General features: G+C 36.6%; 1 protein-coding gene across 3 annotated transcripts; it reads left to right on the forward strand.

Moving 5' to 3' along the window:
- Positions 1-6: 6 nt before the first annotated feature.
- On the forward strand, positions 7-20,477 carry LOC103623600. Of its 3 annotated transcripts, none has more exons than XM_017746173.1 (17): positions 7-646; positions 1,544-1,612; positions 2,073-2,103; positions 3,692-3,751; positions 4,345-4,404; positions 4,706-4,795; positions 5,480-5,616; positions 7,429-7,551; positions 9,065-9,107; positions 10,021-10,140; positions 10,510-10,624; positions 12,640-12,685; positions 12,984-13,043; positions 15,111-15,218; positions 16,239-16,314; positions 17,335-17,532; positions 20,049-20,477. In XM_017746173.1, the coding sequence occupies exons 1-17, from the start codon at positions 596-598 to the stop codon at positions 20,060-20,062; spliced, it is 1,401 nt and encodes a 466-aa protein (XP_017601662.1). In that variant the 5' UTR covers positions 7-595; the 3' UTR covers positions 20,063-20,477. The 3 variants fall into 3 exon arrangements, with proteins under 3 accessions (XP_017601662.1, XP_017601660.1, XP_017601661.1); XM_017746171.1 differs by lacking the exon at positions 20,049-20,477 and adding an exon at positions 18,331-20,012; XM_017746172.1 differs by lacking the exons at positions 3,692-3,751; positions 20,049-20,477 and adding an exon at positions 18,331-20,012.
- The last annotated feature ends 1,427 nt before the right edge of the window (positions 20,478-21,904 follow it).

Raw genomic sequence — 21,904 nt, forward strand, 5'->3', positions numbered from 1 at the left:
CGGGGCTGAAAGTGCCGGGAAGGGCGCTCTCCCGCATGGCGCCGCTCTTGGCGTGGGGTTGGAGCTTCGGGCCCTCCCTGCTTCCTTTCCTTTCCCTCCCTTCCTCCCGCCTTCCTTCGCCCCCGCGGTCCGGGTGGGAGCGTGTCCTCTTCCCAAACCCCGCCGTACGCCTCCTGTTCCCAAGGCACGCCTCGGGCGCTGCGTGCTGGCTGTTCCCAATGTGTGTGTCGTCTGTCCCAGCCCCTGCGCGCAGTCCTATCCCAGGAAAGGAGGGGGAAGCTTGAAATGGTCCGGATTAGTTTTTGTTTCAGGGTGTGCGTAATCTTCTAGTGACGTTAATGTTTCCCGAGGGAAGGTCTCGGAGAACAATTGTTTCTTTCCATGCTGTAGTTCTGCTCCCGAGTTGAAAATAGGATCATTAGCCTGGAGATTTAAAGGTTGAATATAACTCAAGACGAGGCACAAATTAAAGCTGGAATGTGCCTAACCCTCATATAGGCGGAACAAAAATGTAAATAATTTTGTGAAGCTAAAACAACAGTTTGCAATCTTTCTGCAATTTTCCTAGAGTATTTTTATCATCTAAAGACTGAATATGGACCCTGAAAATGAAATAAAGAAGCAAGTAAACCCCTTTTACTGCAATGTAAGTATTACTTACTGAAAACTGTAACTAATACAAAGTGATTTTGATGGAACAAAGTTGTCCTAAACCAAGTGTTCTTTTTTCTCTTGAGCAAGATTGATAAATAGCACTGGAGCTGAACTTACTTTGCTGTCTTTGTCATGCTTGACTTGGATGTGTGTTACGAATCGACTTATTAAAATTAATAATATTATGTTTCTAAATAAAGGCATTCTTTTTAAAAGGGGATGATTAAATGCAGCTCCTGTTCAGAAAAAAAAAATCCCAATTGCTCTGGTTGTCAGGTTTATTGCTTTTTTTTTTAAAGCATATTGGGATTTTTAGAGGAGAAGGAACTATTTAGGCTGCTGCTGTTCATGCATGTGAATTTAAACCTAGTCTGCTTCCATTCTGAACTGGCCTGGGCACAGAGCAGCTGTCATAGGGAAGTTTTCCGAAGTGAGAGAGGCAGGTCCCAAACTGCTCAGAGTAATTGTGTTAGTGTGGATGCAGCACTGAGGAGAACTGGCTCACCTTAGGCAGGTGTCCTGGCTTGTCACTATTGTGCTGTGCCTCTGGCTCATGCTTGGTTGAGAGTGTGTGAGGAAGATCTTGGATCTGTCTTCACTTATCCACACGCGCCCACACAAAAAGTGTGATGAGATGGCTGCAGAGTTCTGGAGATACCAGAATTTCTTACGTGATGGGGAGATTCCGGTTCATTCCACTGTGTTTTGGTGGTCTTGGGGCCTTATAAAATTCAGTTTTAGGAGGCTGCTCCAGTTTGTCTTTGAAGTAGTAGTACTTTTGTAGAACTTACCTATACCAACAGTTCAATAGTAGATCTTCTTTGATATCAGTGGTATTTTATTTCTCTTGGTCTGTGTGCAATGCTAGAAATACTTCTCTTTAATCTAGATTTGCAAAATCTGGTGTTCTTCTGCACTAAACTTGCAGACTCACTTCCTTGGAGCAAAACACAAGACGGTAAGATCAGTTTTTGAATGCACCTTTTGTCGGATTTTACCAGTTTATTTAGCAATAGAGTATGGGGTTTGGAATGTAGTTTTTAATGTGGTGTTGAAACATATAATTTCAGATATTTAACTAGTTTTGCTGATTTACTGTCCTGTTTACCACGATGAAGTAGAACTTGGTTTTGTACATTAGTCCTGTCAGAAGATGTTACAACTGTATGTCTGTAAAGAAAATACATGAGAATACATGGCTGTTAATACAGGCAGAATGGAATTACTTAAATCATAGACAATCTCCAGGGAAAAGAAGGATGTTTTTCTGTTTTAATTTTCATGTAATTGTTCACCTCAGATAGTCTATGCTGTTGGCATTAATCTAACTTATTTTATATATAATGTAAGCTTTGCATTGTTGATTTTTGACTCTTAAGTGTCTTTCTTCTTTGTTGTTTGATGACTTGGTAACTTAGATTGAGGAAGCCTTGAAAGCTCATGGCATGGGTAAGTGCAAGATTTTTTGCTTCCTGCTATGTTCTATACCTGCTTCTTTCTCCCCACCCCAATGTAGTTATTTATGAAACAAATGAGAAGAAGACTTTGTTATGAATATATTGTGGTGTTGGCTTTTCGCATGTTACATAATGTTAGAAAAAACTTTACCTAGGTTCTGTAATGTAATACATGATGTAGGATGTCTATGTAGTCAATTTAGTAAAGATAGGCAGAAAAAGTCTTCACATTCCTGGAGTATCTTATCAGAGAAGAAGAAAACTAGAAACCAAAGAGAAGACTTTAGGGAGGGAGCAGAGACGGAATGGAGCCGAGGAAGAAGATAAGGCTGATGGGATGATGCACAGAAACTCCAAAGAATTTATGAATCGTGCATTATTGTGATGAATATGCAATAAGAGATGTACTTTTAAAGATGATCTTTTGGATGTAGAGGTGTGCTTTGGGCTCCCTGCCAAAGCACCTGGCCGTAATACCCTTTTTGCTGTTGTCTCCTAATTGTCCCTTTTATTAAACTTTTTTTAAATTTTACAAAAAGCGAACCTTTTCACAACTCTCTCAAGACTTGTGTTTTAAGACTTGTCTTGTGTTTTTTAATTATATAACTACCTAGTCAATCAGTAATGTGAGCGAGAGGTATGCAAAGTTGATTAACAAGCACTAGCTAGAATACTAAAAATCATCTACATTAAAATATTGAGAAACCCTAAAGAATTCAAGATGTTAGAGACCTTCAAAATTTAAAATATACTTTAAAAAAGCTATGCTTCTTAAAGCATGTAGAAATACTGTATATACTTTATATTTGTTTTTGAAAAGGGCTTAATTTGCTTCAGTTAATTAAGATACTTTTAATACTTTTAATAGGTTTAATAAATCATTAAACCTACCCTGAGTCTTGATGAACTGCTCTAGTTCCAGAAGGAGTGAAGGTCTAACTATGTTCACCATTTTTTTCCTACTTTGGTTTCATGATGCTCCAGAATGTATTTACAGGTTTCTACAGTGCACTGCTCTTATTCAGTTTGAAAGTTGTTGTTCAAGTTAGACATAGTCATTGGACCTTCGTGATCTGGGAATTTTTGTTTGGATTGTAAAGGAAATGTAACTGGTGAAATATTTAGCAGCTGTATGCTGCTGAAATAAACACCCTGAAATTCCTGGATGCCCTGAAATATTTAGAGACATTGAGGTTGATTGATCTTCTTCTCTGCCTGCTTCATTGAATTACCTGACATAAAATAACTTTGTTGTTGTTTGGTGTGAGTGTTTTTTGTCAATCTTTTGGAGCATGGTGCTAGTGACACCAGGGTCATGGGTTCAGTCCTTGTACAGGACTCGATGATCCTTGGGGGTCCCTTCCAACTCAGAATGGTCTCTGAATCTGTGAGAAGAATCTCTTAGCACATTCAAAACTAAACATAGCTTAGTTTTCTCATGTCAACAAAAGCTCAAAGAGTTTTTTTCAAAGTAGTCAGTTATTTTACCAAATTGTTCTTTAAGTTGTACTAACAATTTTATTTCCACTTCTGTCGGATTCTTTGTTTTCTTTTGTTTTCTTCTTTGCTTTTTTTTTTAGTTAAAACAGAAAGTGGCTTAGGGAAGAAAGTGAAAACACCTGGGAAGCTTCCTGATTTTGGTAAGAATGTTTAATACCTCCCCTCACACCTCCCCCCCCCCCAAAAAAAGTAGAAGAAATAAAAAGTGTTGAGGTACAATATTACAGGTGATAATTAGATCACCTGTAATATTGATCTTAGCAGGTCATTGGGAATTCATTTCTGTTCATTGTACTTTCAATCTGCAGTAATATTTTGTAATAATACTTAATTTTTGCAAACCAAATGCTTTAAAGAGAGTGGAAATAGGGTTGGGGGGATAGTGTTTTATAATAACTGACTTAATTTGTCATGTGGGACCATGTATGAGCAGGGACTGGTGTGGGTCTCGATGATCCTTGTGGGTCCCTTCCAACTCAGAATGGTCTGTGAATCCATGAGAAGAATCTCTTAGCACATTCAAAACTAAACATAGCTTAGTTTTCTCATGTCCACAAAAGCTCAAAGAGTTTTTTTCAAAGTAGTCAGTTATTTTACCAAATTGTTCTTTAAGTTGTACTAACAATTTTATTTCCACTTCTGTCGGATTGTTTTCTTTTGTTTTCTTCCTTGGTTTTTTATGTTGTTGTTGTTGTTATTGTTGTTGTTGTTGCTGTTATTTTTTTTGTTTTAGTTAAAACAGGAAGTTGCTTAGGGAAGAAAGTGAAAACACCTGGGAAACTTCCTGATTTTGGTAAGAATATTTAATGCCTCCCCTCACACCTCCCCGAAAAAAAAGTGGAAGAAATTAAAAATGTTGAGGTACAATATTACAGGTGATATCTAGATCTTAGCAGGTCATTGGGAATTCATTTCTGTTCATTGTACTTTCAATCTGCAGTAATATTTTGTAATAATACTTAATTTTTGCAAACCAAATGCTTTAAAGAGAGTGAAAATAAGATTGGGGGGATAATGTTTTATAATAACTGATGTAATTTGTCATATGGGACCATGTATGAGCAGGGATTCACATGTATGTGAATTTCTTACAGTGCCACTTGAGCCAGAGAAGGACACGTCATATCATGGACAGACGTTGGAAGAACAGCTTAATACATGTAAAGATTCAGAACCTGCACTTGGTAAGGGCTTTTAAGACTGTAATTGGTTTTGTGATGCTTACCTTTAAAGAGTATAGATTAGTTTTTAAAATGTAAAATTAGGCAGTGTGTAATAAAATCTTCTTGTGGTTACACTGAGTACCCAATAGTATGGTATGGAAGTGATGGATCTTAGTGACAAAACCATTGGATTTGGCCTGGAACATACTTGATTAGATATCTCATGTTGACAATATTCTCTAGAAACAATCTAAAGTGATATGACATAAATGAACTTTAACTTAAAAGATCAGTGTGGCTCTTTGCAATTTAACTACCCATTCAGTGGAGGGAAAGCAGATAGGAGTTGACAGAAGAAACAATTAGGGCCATATATTAAAATACATTCCCTTCTAAATAGTTAAAAAATAATTGTCGCTATTATTTTTTTAGATTATTTATTAAGAAATTGGTGAGTCCTATGTGGTAAAAATAAGGCATCCTAAAAAATCAGTTTTGTACCTTTGGGTGGCTAGACTTTTTGAATACCAAAAGATAAAATACCTGATGGTTCTAGAAGTCTTCACTGATGTATTTGACATGCAGTAGTAATCTTTTCCTTATATGTTAGTGCTTTAAAATCAGTGCTTTTGCAACCAGCGCTGATGATTTGTTCCAGCAAACACGAAATTTCCTAAGTTGTTTGGGTTTTTTTTTTCAATACAGGACTTAATTACATAATAGAATACCGAACAAAAGACAATGTTCCTTTTCTCTATGAATGTCAACTGTGCTACTGTAAAACAGGACTGAGTAACATGTTCATGCATGTTTGTGGCTCCAAGCACAGACTGGCATACTTGGTAAGTTATTTTTGTTTGTTTGTTTGTTTGTTTCAATGTAATGATTTAAGGAGAGAATTTTTTAGTCATATTTTGATTTTTAAAAAATTAAAGTGAAGGTTTTACATAAGCTTTTGTGAAAATCTTTATATTGCAATTATGCAACTGTGATGAATATACTTAAAATTCTTCTCATCAATAATGTGTATGTCTCTCCATTGCTTGACACTGAGTGTTTAGTTTATTCTGTTTTGGTCAACCAGTAATGAAATCTATAGCTAAAATGGGCTAGAAGTAGATTTTTGACTGATTTTTGTATTACGTAAAAGAATGGGATCAATGAAGAAACTATTCCATCTTTCAGATGCTTTAAAAGGAGCATAATTATAAATTAACATGATACATACTAATCAAATTATTAGATACTGTGACTTGGAATCAGGGGGAAAAAACCCAACTCGTATTCTGTTTTGAGGCTAGGCAAGCCCTGTGAGTTCTGTGGCCTGTTTTATGACAATTGGCAAAGCTCTTGAGGTTCATGACAGCTCACAAACATTCAAATACATTATTATTTTCAATATGTTTAGGGAAATTAGGCTGTCCACTCTTTGAATGTTTGCTTGAGTATACTGGCTTAAGGGGGGCTTTAACAAAACTGAGAAAGCAATATTCTGAAAAGTATTTTGATACTTCCCATAAAAGTCTCAAAATTGGTATTATATTCCACATATCCTGAAGTCATAGACAGCTGAGTTCACATAGTATTTTGGGGCAGTTTTACGCCTAATGTTGGGTGTGCTGCTGTGAATCTGCAGTGATGTCTTTCATAAACACCATGCTGTTTCTGGCCATTGATTCAGACGTACATGCTGAGTTTTGGTGTTCTCACCTATTATATTTCTTGCTTACTTGGAACTGTTTCCTGCAGTTCTGAATCTTACACTTGTTAACTGCATCTCTGTTAAATTCCTAAATACTATAAAAATATAATAATTCATGAAGGATTAATTTTAAGTCGTGCACCTGAGCTGGATTAACCCTAGGTAGTGGAAAAGGCAGGAGACTAAATGCCTGGAATTTGCTCTGCTAAAAAAGGAGCCTGGGGGTCCTGGTGGATAACAAGCTCAAGATAAGCAGTGTACCTTGGTGTCAGTGAAGGCTAACAGCAAGCTGAGCTATACTAACAAGGGGACAGCCAGTAGATCAAAGGAAGTGATTATTCCCCTGTTCTTGATCCTTGCTAGGCCATATCCAGAGTATTGTGTTCAGTGTACTGCAGAAAGGAAGCTATTTATGAAATTGAGCTAGTCCAGAGGAGAGCTGCCAAGATAGTCAGGGGGCTGAAGCACATTTGTACCATGAAGAGAAGTTAAGGTAATTGGGTTTCTTCTGGCTGGAGAAGAAAAAGTGTCAGAGGGATCTAACAGTAACCCTCCAGTACCTCAGAGGATGTTATTGAGAAGGGAGAACCAGACCCTTTTTGGAGCTGCTTGGCAGGAACATAAATTCAAACAGGATTTTCCTACTTGACATGAAGTTTTTTGCTGTGAGGGTGGTCAAGCATTGGAACAGGTTGTTCAGAGAGAGGGGGAAATCTCTCTTCCCAGAGGTTTTTAGACCCAAGCGGGCAAAGCCCTATGCAACCAATTCAGCATTCAGAGTCAGCCCTGTTCTGAGCTGAAGATTTGGCTTTAGTTTCCTAAATTATTCTGTGATTCTATGCATAACCATTTTAGTAAGTTCTGTTAATGTATATGTATAAGTTGATTTATCTCCCATGATTATTAACTGTGCTGGAGTTTTGTGACTTAAGGACTTGCATTTATTTTCTAGAGACAACATTATCCAGAGATAGCACAATCTGATGAAGTTAAGGGTAAAGGCTCTGAACTGAACAGAAGAGTTAGGCAAGTTGGATTAACAATTGAGAAGAAAGAAGGAAGAAAACAAATACAGGTACATTTCTCTTAAGAATTCCAGGAGCTTTATATTTAATAAAGAAACAAAGAATGTAATTTCCATTACAGTGGGCAGATTTGCTTTGGATGGTAGGAAAATCTTGCTTTTTTTAACCTTTATTACAGGTGCTTTTTGTCATTTTAGTAATTCTTCCAGGATTATTCTGGACAAAATTTCCCTGAGTGCACAAATAATGCAAAATAGATATACTAATATTTAACCAATTCTCAGCTCTGCGTGTCTGTAAAATAAGTTGTTTCATTGATGCTAGGAAACTGCCTTTATAACTTTCCTGAATAGTTTCTGCTTCGTTAGCAGCTCATGGCAATTCTCAGGGGAGCCAGGTAAAATTTCTGACAGTACAGATGGAAGTGTGGGAATCTGCAGATTGACATGAGATTATCAGCAGTACATGTGATTGCAGAAGCACCACAAGCTTAAATTCTTAGGAAGCTGCACCTTTAGAAATACATTCATGTGGAGATATCTTCATATTGCTCTGATACTTGCACTGCAGTGGTATTTATAATACCTTTATGTGGACGGGATATTGGTGAAGTTTCTTCTTGAGGTGTACCTTTCCATGCTGGTTCATGACACCTTCTTGAGGTGCTCACTATTCTTCGTGGTACACATTAAATTTGTTTTCCCCATCAACTTCGATTTCTGTCAGCATCCTGCTTGTTAAGCAGCGTTTCTTGACAAGATCCCTTGCTAATGCTACTTAATGTGCACAGATGTCTCCTTTTAAAGTGGAGTTCCCAAGGTTCCTCTGTTAAAGCTGGTGATGTCCTGCCCATCTGGAAAAAGACCTGTGTTTCTTTCTGTGTGATACCATCACACTTAGGCTCAAGGATAAGAGCCTGCTCTAATCCTACCTTTTTCTGATAAAAAACAGTTATGGGAATATCGGAAGATCAGGTCAAGGGAGAACTGCTCTCTCTAGAGCTCCCTGCTCCAGAAGGGAGAGATTTCAGACTGTCAAATCCATTCTGTCTGCATATCCTTCATTTTTAACCTCTGTTTAAAAAGAGAAGCAGCTGACTGTTGGCAGCAACTTTTTCACTTGACCTGCTTAAATTTCTTCTTGACTTGAGATGGTTTATTTTACTTGAGATTTATATCCATGCATATGGAAATATTTACTTCCATCTGTATTTTGTAGACCTTTTTGTTTTTCTAGGTAGTTTATTACATCCATAGCAAATCCATTCTCTATTTAAGGAATTTTTAAACAAAGCATGTGTAACCTGGTTTAATTTTACTGCTCTATCTTTTGAAACCAGCTGTTTAATTTTCTTTTTTTTTAAGCTCTAGAAGAAATTTATTTGTGGTAAATAAGTGTCCAGGTAACTAATTTATTGACTTTTTGAATGTCCATTAAGGGATATACACACATGTGTTTTACACTACTGGTCGTATATTCTTAAAAAAAAAATTAATGCTGATGAAATATCTGTGGAATGATTTTATCCACAAAATAACTAACATAAATGGGTTTTATTTTTAGGTTGTTACAGGTGTTCCAACAATGAGGAGGAAATGGCAAGAATGTAAGTGTGCTCAGTGAGGTGTAAATTGTCCATTTCTAATTTGGTCCTCCTTTGATCCAAATCAGACCAGGGTAGTCTCTGCAGTGCCAGATACCAGCATTTTGGTGAACTGGACAAAAGGAGCAGGTTGGGGCTCTATGCTTGTATTTAATCTCCAGTTCAGAAAGCCATGCAGAATTTTTAAAGCACAGCCATACCTCTTATCTCTGGAAGAAAATTTTCTGTTTTACTAGGCATTGATACTCACAAAATTATAGGAATGTGGTATCAGTGAGACCTCCCCACTCAGTTTAATGTTTTAAAAGTCATTGTAGTACAATGTTGTCCAGGTGGACAGACAGTATGACTGCATGCCACTTGAGGAAATGGCTAAAACTTGCTATGAGACCTTCATTCTCATTGCATGAAAAATAAAGATTGGATTTGAAACTAAAGTACTTAATTTTAATGTATATCAGTATGTGAATGGTACCTTAAAATAGCTCAGTAGAAGTAAGAAGATCATCTTGATTAGCAGCGTCGTACTCCAAAGAGGAAAAATAGCCATTTTGAATCTAGGAAAGTGGTTTGAAATAAATTGAGTCCTATTCAAATTAGATTCCTTGATTGTAACCTCTTGGTTAATGTGTCTAATTTTGCATGTGACTTTGTGGCATTCTACTACATTTATAATATTTACATATTTTAAGAAATGCATGTAATTATAACCAGGGCATAAAATATCTTAAATTTTGTTGCTGATTTGTAGTTAGTATTTAATATGCTGTCACATAATAATGCTTATAAGATTATTCTTGGTGTTTGTAAGTACTATTGCACAGAAACAGAGCTAGGTGAAATCAAAGTGCAGTAGTAGAACCATCCTCTATTAAGGTAATGTCTCTTGTGCTACATTTCAAGCGTGTTTGTTTAGTTTTCAATGCAGATGACAGCCCTTCAAAAGCTAAAGTTCAGCATGTGGATATGCCCCTTAGTAATGCAGAAAAAACAGATAATAAAAATAAAGATGGGGAACTGACAGACCCTACTGAAGGTAAGAGGGAAAATGGTTGCTTTTAATGTTTTTTTTTTTTAACTTTCACCAGTGCATGAGTTACTTACTCTGTATGTGCCTGTTCCACATAGAGCTTCCACAGCTGAGTAACAGAGGTGAATTTGCACAGTTGTGTGGATGGCCTTGGGGTCCGTGGCAAAGGCAAGAATAATCCCAGTGTTTGTAAAGAAAACATTCTACTTCTACTGATTTTTTTAGGTTCTGTTTTTATTTTATTTCTTCACAAGATACCTTACTTCCACCCTTAGGTTTTATTGATGTTGTCTTTAGAAGTATTCTTTGTTTAGAATATTTTTTAAATTAAAACATTGGAAAAACATTACTTAGTATACTTTTTTATTGTTTTAGATGAAAATAATGTTCAAGAGGAGAATGAAGAAAGGCAGAAAGAACAGACAAAACCAGATGAAAATGTTGAACCTAATAATGCTATTGAAAGCAGCAAAGGCAACAATTCAGAAAGGTAAAAGAAACAAAAAACCACCACCTTCAAACCCACTTAAATTAACTTAAAGGAAAATGTTGTACATGACAATTGTCTGTATTGGATTTGCATAGTAAAATCCATGTCTTCTGAAATTGTGCTCAGCTGTAAACTTCTGTCATCAACAGAAAACCTGGTGTATGTAAAGTGATCTCAGACTTTGCTCGGGATGCAATTGGCTTTCGTATTTATCTATTATCCTTAAGGTATAGTTGTCATGTGCTGCTGAAAATGTTCAGAAAGAACATTTCCTCATGGTTTAAAACTGCCTCTGTTACAGCTTCATATCAGATAATTAGGGTAGTAGATGGACTGATTTTGGAAGGGAAAGACAATCAGTAACAGCTGTAACAATTGGGGTTTCTTCTTTACAAATGATTTTGTGGAGGAACAGTAAGTGTCCTAAAAGAATAATTGTGTTCTAAAATGCTGAAACCGTGCTTGGCTGCTTGTGAGCATCTTATTAGTAACAGCGCTGTGAGTTCAATTTGAGCTGTCAGCCTTTGTGTGAGGAGAACATCTCCAACATGGGTCATCTTTGTGCAGCACCAGGAACCACAGGAAGGCATTCAGTAAGGGATATACATGCATCAGCCCAAACGTAGGAGTTTTGTTCCAACAATTTAGTTACTTGGTTTTGCTCTTAATGACATTCCCTTGGAATGTGTTTTGAGTTCAAACCAGTAATCTCTCTCCCAGACATGGAGGGCTAACACCTTCTGCTTGTAAAGGAGAAATTTTCATGTTCCTGACATTTTTGTAGGACCTGCCTCTCTGTGGAGCAACCATTATGGAAAACAATCAGTTGAAACCAAATTCAAGTCCAGGTTTATGAATCTTTGTGTTTATTTATTGGCTTTCAAATAACCAACAGTTCTGAATCAGAACTAGTTTGTGAAAACACGAAGAATAGGAAATGAATGAAAGCTCAGCTATCCACATCTGGAGATGCTGAGGTCTATTTCTACCTGGTACTGATCCTCATTGTGCAGTCTTGTTCTTTTAAATATTAAGAACAGCTTCCTTTGGAAAATCATTTAATGTTATTCTTTTAATCTGATTCAGATAGGTCCTGGGTGATTATGAGCAGCCAGGTGTTTCGGTGAGAGACTGACTTGGAAGTTAGTTACTAAATTAGGACTTCAGCTTGTTACTTTACTATTTATTTTTGTGAGACTACTGAGAGATATGAACTCGATATATAGTTTCTTAAAAGAATTAATATCAGATGCTAATTGGCAGCAAGCAGCCAAATGATGTTTCCTCTTAAAGATTCTGTAATATCTATCTGAGAATTTCTGTGATTCCTTATTTCTTCGTAGTTAAGTTTCTGAACAAACAGTCATCTGAAGGTTTAAATTATTTTATCATCATCTGCTTTTACTAAACTTTTACTAAACTAAGAAACATTTCAAGGCAGGGGAGGGCTTAGGCTTGGCAGTCGTATGGTTTTGTTAATTTAAGAAACACCCAGCCGCTCTCATCCCTGGTTCCTGGGCTTGCAAAGGGAGAGAATGTATCAATAGTAGTTGTAATGGCAGAACAGCACAAATATGGCATAGGAATGTTTAGCCATGTGAATCTTTGTATACCAGTATTTGTGTGGCTGCATTGTAAAACACTGATTTTTAATAGTTGAATTTTTTCAAAAGCAAGTTTGTGAAGTGCTGATAAAAATCCTACTGTAATTAGGAGCCTTGTCTTACTGCAATGCATACAAAAACCTTACAGCTATTACTACCAATATCAAGCTTTTTTATTAACTCTGGGTTTTAGAACTTATGTTCTAGATAATCACACTAAGAAAAAAACAAACCCCATAAATAATTTTTCTGATGATCTGGAATGACTGAGATTTCTCTGAGGAAATAATATGTGACCTTTCTTTCAGAGTGTGTCAGAACTTCTGACACACTCTGAAATTACCAGTTATTGGCTGGCTACACATTTTTGCTGGATCAGCCAACTGAATGTTTTATTTATTCTATTTTAAGGTGTGAGACCAATAAACAATCAGAGGAAGAAAACAAGGAAGCTGAGGTGAATATTTTTCTGTTAATGGGTTACTCCAGTTTCCAAATAGTTGGGGAAATAATTAATATATGATTGGCAGTCGTGTTTGCTTATTCAAATTAATATTATTGACAATAAATTAGCTACAAGTGACTAAGGCAAAACTATTGACAACAAAGTTTTTTCCTACTTTGTTATGAAAACCTATGTACACATTTCATAACAGCACAAACAATTTGAATATTAGACTAACAATAATTACTACTGTTTATTTGTATTTACTGAATAGAATAGATCTCAGGACCTCTTTTTTTATGTTAAACAGCAAGAATTTACAGCAAATCCTGAAGAATTCACTAGTCAAGAAGAGCTGTTGGGTTATTTGGTGAGTGTTAAATCTTACCTTGCAAGGTAATTTTTGGAAAAAAAAATAGAAAAAGAAATCACTGGTTTGCTAAGTCTAATATGTAGCAAGTAATGAAAGGCAGAATGTTGGCAGTCTGGTAATCTAACAGATTACCATTTTGCCAGAAAGCAGGATTCAGAATAAAATTAATGTCACTGAATTTATAATGTATCTATTGTTTCTCAAGTTTCTAGACATGTTTTTGCCAGTGTTGGTTTACTATCAGAGGAATGCCTTGTATTGAAAATCCTTTTTTTTCAACTATATCTTATCTTCACTCCTTAACTACATGCTTAGCTAATATGACCTTTTTAAACATCTTTTCTCCTTTGTTTCTGCAAGTGGTCTGTGATTTTCAGATGAGGAATTTGGAAAGATGGAATTCAGTAATGGAAGGAAGCAGAATGAAGACAAATATCAGAGATATGTAGAAAGGAAAGATGGGATTTTTAAGAAAAAAAATGCAAGTAGTGTTTTTAAAACAGGGTTCCCCCCCTGCCCCGGCCCAAAGTGCCATAACTGCAAAACCTGTCTATTCCCTCTCTTAAATAAGTGTCAGAACATTACAGTTCTGTTCAGTTGTTGAAAACATGTATTATGTACACATGCACACCAGTGATAGGAACAATAAGAGTGGAAAACTGTCAGTTGCCAGTTGTTAGACGTATCAACAACAGTCGTGGTCTTGCACACAGAAATGGTGATTTTCATAAAAGCACCAGTGACAAACTCTATGAAAATCTTTTACTGATAGTTGCTCGACTGATCTACTGCGTGGTAATTTAGGCACTATTGACCATCATAAAATGTTTTTTTCCTCTTTTTTTATATGGAATTATTAGGTGTAGAGGTTGCACCTTGTTAATAAAACTTGAATGTTTTGAGGGATCTTCTTGCTTAGTATGATTGTCCTCTGAGAAGAAAAGAGGACTGTTGGGAATTGATTAGAACAATGTTCTGTTTTGGAAAGTGTGAAAATCGTTCATTTTTGCATCTACAGTCATTTTTTCAAAAGCTGCACTAAGTGTTTCTGTTGTTGTTGGATTCAAAGGTTTCTGATGTAGAGGAAAGTAATTTTACAGGTATCTTTTTTGGACTTGCTGTTCATATTGTGTAAAGCTGTCCAATAATTATCCATACTATATTTCTTTTATTACCTCATAGCAAAATTATCCTTGCCACAGTTTAATCTTCTTTTTCCAGATAGCTTTTGGCAAGATCTTCATTAAATATAACTTGTGCAAACCAGGAGAGATAAATACTATTCATGTTAAAATTGTAATATATCCCTATTACGCAGTCTTATATGAACTTAATGCTAGGTTTTTATTACTTCTTTTCCATTGTCTGGAGTGTTTAAAGGTGTTTGTTTATAATCCAGAAGACTTTGAGCTGTTAGGACACAGCTGGAGTTCTGTTACTTTGCCCCCAGAGAAGTGTTTTCAGCAGAACTTTCTTGGTATAGACAAGAGGGTGACACATGTAGCCCTCTCTGTGAGTGCTGTTGGTGCTAGAACTTGCTCCCCTAGTAGAGCTTCACAGCTTCAAGACTGCTTTTTCTGTAGGCTTTTAGGGAAGAAGAAGAAGGGTAATGTAAGGCAAGGCAGCATGTACTTTTAAATTCAGTAGCATTCTGGCTTTTTTCTCTGTTCTAGAGAAAAGGGTTATGACTATATTGCCTCAGGGAAGGTGTACACATTCATTTGTATGCAGACGTCTTGGAAAGAGATCAAAATACTTAAGGAAAAAGCATTAGCTCCTATGTACTTCCAGGCATATTTTTGTGTAATTCCTTTTCAAATGATTGTGTTCTGTAGCTGCATCTTCCTTCTCTTAGGATTCTCTTTTATTCCACCTTCCTGCCCTCCATTTATGGGATTAAAAATAAAAACTCTATTCGCTTTGTAATTTCAGCCAAGTCTGACAGAAGGGTAGAGACATAGAGAAAATAAAGTTCCTGCAGGTTTGTTTATAAATTGTGATACTTCAGTTTTTCAGAGGAAAAATGTTTTATTGTGTGTTGTTTTCTTTTTTTTTTACCCCTAGCAAAGTTTTGAGATACTGAATGAAGATGATGCTTCATTTATCCTGAAAGTTACACAGACTCTCACAAACGCTCTGGTGGAATATCGTCAGCAGGCTGCATCAAACAAAGTAATGTGAATTTTGTTTTGGTTTTGTTCTACAAACCTGTAAATTCCTGTGATTGTGCATTTTTGTTAATTTAGATGATACAATAAAACAAAAATGCTGTGGAGACTGTATTGTAAGTTTTGCCTGTTAAATACATGAATTTTGGTAGTGATGATAGGGTTAAATTTTAGCTTTTCTGTTGATGAGTCTTAATAATTTCTGTTCAGTGGTGCTTGTTTATTTTTTTGTTGTTGGTAGAAACTAAAAATCATCTTGTCACTTTTTTCCCGTGCTTTTCCTTACATCTAAGTTTTTCTGCTGCTTTTGCCCCTTTTTAATTCTAACTTAAGGTTTTTGTCATCTCTACTGACTTGCCTAACACTCCTGTTCTGTATTCTGTTTCTGTTTCACCATGCAATCACGCATCAGTGACATGATTTTTTTTTCTTATACAACTTCTGTCATACTCTTTGGACTGTTGTTTTTGAGGCCTCCTTCTTCTTCCACTATTAGAAACCCAGTTTTTCCCCTCTCTGCTGTTACTTGTGACTGACTTATCTTTACACAGGCAGTACATATGGAGGTGTTTTGAGTACCTCTCTGAGGCTGCTGACATGTTACAAAACAATGAAGTTCTAACTGAAATAACTTCTAAACTACAAGTTGTGGAAGACCAAAATGTTTTCCCACATTAGGCCTTGTTAGTATTCTAAACTGTGGTCTTTCAACTGGTAATTTTTTAACTAAATCTTTTATTTTGAGTGCAAAATGCTTCCTTTTTAGATGTGACAAGTTGAGAATTAGGCTCAATGACTACCTCTTCATTGCCTAATACAGAGCTTTTTCAGATGTAGGGACATACCATGGGCAGTGTATACACAGAAGTTATTAACCCAATGATTTGCAAAGAAATACTTGATTTTTCAGATTTGATAGCAGAAACACTGGTCTTTTATTTGGTTTGTGATCATTAAAAGTGTAGTAGTTCATTGTTTCAAGAGTTTGTCCTGATGAGATTCTAAACTTTTTTTGAACTCATAGGACCACTTAAATGCTGGATATAATGGAGAAGCAGCACTGGAGTATTCCACAGAACAGTCCAGCCTGACTCCAGCAGGTATTAGCGACTCTGACACTGGTCATGTTGGCTTTGCAGTCTTTATGTGGGTTAATCTTAACACTGAACCTTGCATAAATGATAGTAAGCCTTTTCTTCCTGCTTTTCTAAAAGCAGAGTTTAAGAGCAGTATAAAGCCAGAGTCAAGTAGCATAAATTAATAGTTTTGGGGTTTTTTCCCCATCCTCTACTGATATTAGAAAGGCAAGACTATTAAAAAACATTGATCCTACTTAACTGTAGAATCTGGGGAGAAATTGAATTAGTACCAACTCTGACTTTCCTGTGTTCAAGGGCAACTGTTTCTAAGGAGACTTTGAAAGTTTCTCTGGCCTTTTTTTCCCCCCTGATTTTTTTTTCCCCTTCTTGGTGGAGGAGATGTTTCCTGCAGGTGTAGTTGAATCAAGATGTTAGTAGAAAGTTAATGTGGTAGAGGATAGATAATTTTCTAATATCTGAATACTGCAGCTACTTGGCCTTGGTACTTCTGAGAAATTTTTTCAAAGAATCCTGGATTTCTTGGAGGTCATTTCCTTCCGATACAAACAAATGGCTATTTTTCTTAAACCTAGGCAGTACAATCCTATGCTTGGAAAGGCAAGATAGCCAGAATACTAGTGAAGCTATTTTGTGTGATCTTTTTCTTTCTGTGTGGTGTCAATTTTCTAGTTTTTCTAGAAAGTTTAGCTTTTGAAAACCTCGGTTATTGCAATGCTAATAACAAAAATTGTGGTGACTTAGAATATATGAGATTTGAAACTTTTATTCCATTTTTGTAAGTGTAATGGAAATAGCTTTCACCTACCTCCCCACCGTTGTTTCTCCAGGATTTTCTGTAACTGGAAAGCATTCCTGACTCTTGGTTGTTTGAAAACGTAGCAAAGTTGGATGTGAACCGTACCAGCAATGCTGCTGTGCCAGACTGGAAATGCTTATTTTGAAAAGCCCTATTTAGAGAAATAAGTAATGTAGGCTCTGCAGAATCCTCTTTTACTGAAAAACAGTATTTCCCTTCTTTAGAATACTCAAGCAGCCGATCAGCTAAGCAGTTCTTATCAGTCAATGAAGATGAACCCCAAAACTTTTCAACTGGCTCTTTGGAAACAGCGTATGAGAACAACATCACGACTGAATTTTTGAACAGTGTAAGAAGTATGAATGCTGAGGAAGTTACTGCCACCCTACACAAAATAGCAGCCTCAAATCCAGCTTTCAGAGGTAATTTGCATATACATGTATACACACACAAACACACATACATAAAAATATACATAACATCATCTATTAGCTCTGTGAAATATTAAGGACTTATATGGGTTGAAGAACTTTGAGGTATTAAGGAGGGCGGAAGAGACTTATTTTTTCCCACCCTTTAACTTTTGCAGAATCCAGTTTAGGAATGGTAATTCAGAATAGCTGCCTTCCCACAAAGGCATTAATAATTGCTGATTTTTTTTTTTTTAAATTCTTCTCTCATTTGTGCATAGTAACATTTACAGTAAGAGAGACAGTAAACTAAAACCAAGCACATTATTATTAGAAAAAATCAGAACCTTCTCTGTGCTATAAGTGGCTAGTTTTGTGAATACCAACAGTGAAGGAAATTTTATTTACTGGTCCCTGAAGGAACTGTATTTGCACAGTAACATAGAAATAATAATGAATCAGAGACAAGTAGTCTTTCTTTTGCTTATAACTTTCTAGTAAGCATTAGCTATTAAACCTTCCCACATCTTCAGTCAGCTACTGCTCTCTTTTCAGAAGTTTCCTGTGTATGTTTCTAAGCTTTTCAGAGTGTGTTTAGAATCATAAAGGTTTAAAAAAGAACACTGTACATTGTAGGAAAGCTTACAGTTTTCAGACACATTCTGATTGTTCTCAGGTATTTTTCTTTTAATAAGGAAAGATCCAAAACTCATCTCAGCATCTGAATGTTTCAGTATAACTTGTGTTTTTAAGTGAATTTTATCATAAAATTGCTTATTTTCTGGTTTTGTTTGTTTGCCTTTAACTAAGGAATTGATATTCCGAATGTTATAAGGATCCTGACTGAAAGTGGAACTCTGAGGGGACCAAGCAATGGCAGCACACAGTGACATGGTAGTTAATAGAGAGAATATAGCAATGTTTTATATACTGTCTGTAAATTTGTTGTTTTACTACATATGACCTCAATGGAGTTTATTTTGTTATGTTTAAGTTTCGTACAGTGTTTTTTTAATTAAATTAATAACTTGGTTTTGATATTCTTGTTATTTATTTCTCCATTTAGCTGAGAGTTCTGTGTTGTGGAAAGGTTGTAAAGCTCATGTTCATTCTTTCCATGTTAAAACAGTTTTTTAAAACAGATAATTTGTTTTCTTCAGTATTATTAAATACTGTACATTGACAGTCTGATCTTTTTGTATTGTTGGTTCTTTTACAAAGAATTATCAGCAGAATGAACTACTGCACCCAGCAGTACAAATTCATCCTACAACAAATACTCAGAAGTTATTCCCTGTGGCTGCTGGGCCTGACTCAAAAACCTTTGTAATCAAAAACCCTTTCCCATATAAGGGTTATGAACAGGTCTCCACATTTTTTTTTTCTTAATAAGACTAAAAAATAACAAAAAGTCAGTGCTGTCAATCTAGTGCTGAGATGAGAAGTGCCTGGATTATTGCCAATTTAGGGAACATAGAAGCTTCAGCAAAGTCAGTAGAAGTTAGGTGTGTTTTGCAAATTTAGGGATATATCCCAATAGGTGTAACCAGGCTCTAGCTAAGAGGCACTGATGTGGTGGCAAAAGTATCTTTTGTCTTCTTTTATACTACCAGTATGAGAATAAAATGAAAGCTGGCTTATACCATCCTTCAGGCTCTTTTAACATGAGCTTTTTTCCAACTAAAGTAGTACTGGTTTGGACTGAATGTACATGTCTATATATTAATGACTTCTACTTTTGTAGGATGGTGAAAAAAAGTTTTGAATGGTTATAAATTAGTGTGCTTGGGAAAAAATATTTTTTTAAAGTGAAGTTGTGTAATTAAAACTCGCTTCCTGCTTGCGATGCTGGGTAGCATTCAGTGGTTCTAATTAAAGCTCTTCAGCTTTGCAGCCAAATACTGGTATAATTTAGACATGCTGGGGCCAGATGGCAAATGAACTTTTTAATGTTAACTTAGAATTTTTTTTGAGATCTGAATGGAATTTGAGAATCCTCATTCTGATGGTTTCACATCTTAATACCATGGAATGCAAGATGCAGTAAAACTAAGGTGACAAAGCAACAACAAAATGTATTAGTTTTATTCTATGAACAGACACAGGAAGGAAAATACAGACAAATTAAAACTGTGTTTTAAAGAAACTCTGAGGAATTTCTGGAATGCATCTAAATCTGTTCTTATCAGAGGCAGAGATGGAACAGAGATGGAACAGAGATGGAGTTCTTACAGTTCATTTACTCTGTATAGGAACAGTGTTAATGCCTGCTTACAGAAGGTGTATTTAATCAGTTAAAACTCTGAATTCTGAAAATAAAAATAGAAACATCTTTTTCCTGTTTGTTTTCAAAGTGCAGAACCATCTTTGTATTAAAACAATAAAATCAGAATATTCAGCTGTTGTAAATGGCCATCTCTGGGACAGCTTCTTTTACCTCTTACTGTGGAATTATTCCTAGTGGAAATAAAGTTACAATTAAGTTGAAATAACTTGGATTTGAGGTGGATTTTTTTGTTTGGGTGCAGGAGGAGCATGCTGAAAAAGAAAAGTAGTGTGCTACCCCGAATCTGTAGCACACTGACATAAAATGGTTGAATGGTGTGCTGCAGCGTGCTGCTGTACCTCTCAAAGTCAGCTGGGAAGCCTGAACTGGGTAAGAGTCACGAAGTGCATGCTTCTGGAAATGTTTTCAAAGAACACAGTCCAACATAATCTGTTCAGCTGTACAATTATTTTTATTTTTATTTTTTTCTTTCTTACCTGGTGCAAATAGAGGCTGAAAAAGCATTGTATTATTTTGTTCTTGTATCTGCCTCTGTTTTGTGATGGCTTGGTGTATTTTTATACTAATGGAAAACTGTATATTTGTTCCAAAACAGGGTTTAATGTTTTTCTTGTGCCAGTATTGCAAAGTAAGGAAAAAAAAGGCATTATCTTTACTGATACTATTTAAACAATAGTGTTGACTGTATTTAATATTATACATTCTGGTTTCTCACAGTAACAGCAAGGCAGACTTCTGAGGTAACTAGAGAATTAATAAAATTAAAAGTTAAGCAATAACAAGAAAAATTAAACCAAGAGAAAATTATTTTTCCTTTAAGCTTTATCTTGGTTTTAAACATCTTATTGAGACCAGAGAGCTTCGAGGAAATTATTTTTAACAAAAAGCTGCAGAACTCCTACTCCTCACAGAAGGCAAAAAGGGGAAAGGAGAAGGGTGTTCACAGGTTAATTGACAAGAAACGAAAAGTTTAGAGTGTGCAACTGCAGAGTTACTCCCTGCTGTGAATTGAGACTATCTCTGTTCTAGACAGGTATGCAAACACCCTCGTCGTTTGTTGTTTTCTGGGTCTCCCAGAATTTTGCACTCTCTTTCTGATACGGGAATTCATTACCCCTTTGGAGCAGCGAGCTTTATCTAGGTACACATGTACAGAAGTGCACAGCATGCCTGGTGGTTTATATGTGAAATAATAACCTCCTACACGTGAAATAATAGTAATAACCTCAAATGCCAATGCTGACTCTGCAGTGCCTTCACTGGAAGAATCAGTCAGTTAGGTTGTAAAAAACATCTGAGAACACTAACCAATGACCCAACACCACCATGTCAACTAAACTGTGGCACTCCTGTCTTTCCTTAAACACCTCCAGCAACAATGACTCCATCACCTCCCTGGGCAGTCCATTCCAGTGTCTAATCACCTTTTTCTGTGGAGAAATTCCTCCTGATGTCCAACCTAAACTACCCCTGGTGCAGCTTAAGACTGTGTCATCTCATCCTGTCACTGATTGCCTGGGTGAAGAGGCCGACCCACAGCTGGATGCACCCTCCTTTCAGGTGGTTGTAGAGAACGATAAGGTTACCCCTGCATTTCCTTTTCTCCAGATTAAATAACCCCAGCTCCCTCAGCTGCTCCTCACAGGACTCGGGCTTATCTCAGTACTGGTTATCATTAATGCGTTCTTGTTGTCTGCTGTGGTGCTAGTGCAGCCCCACTTCAGGGGAAGGGACACTGAGACAGAACCACAGAATAAACCAAGGTGGAAGAGACCCACAAAAATCATCGAGTCCAGCTCCTGGCCCTGCACAGGATACCTCAGAATCAGACCATGTGCCCGAGAGCATTGTCCAAGCACTTCTTGAACTCTCAGGCTTGGTGCTGTGACCCCACTTCCCTGGGGAGCCTGATCCAGCCTTTATCCGCTGGATGAAGAACCTTTTCCCGCTATCCAACCTAAACCTCCCGACACAACTTCAGGCCATTCCGTCGGGTCCTGTCGCTGGTCACCACAGAGAAGAGATCAGCGTCTCCCCCTCCTCTTCCCCTCTCGAGGAAGATGTACACAAGAAAAGCCATATCCCGGACGAAGCCGA

Source organism: Corvus brachyrhynchos, unplaced genomic scaffold (genome assembly GCF_000691975.1).
Source record: "Corvus brachyrhynchos isolate BGI_N302 unplaced genomic scaffold, ASM69197v1 scaffold409, whole genome shotgun sequence".
In the NCBI taxonomy this organism is placed as follows: domain Eukaryota; kingdom Metazoa; phylum Chordata; class Aves; order Passeriformes; family Corvidae; genus Corvus; species Corvus brachyrhynchos.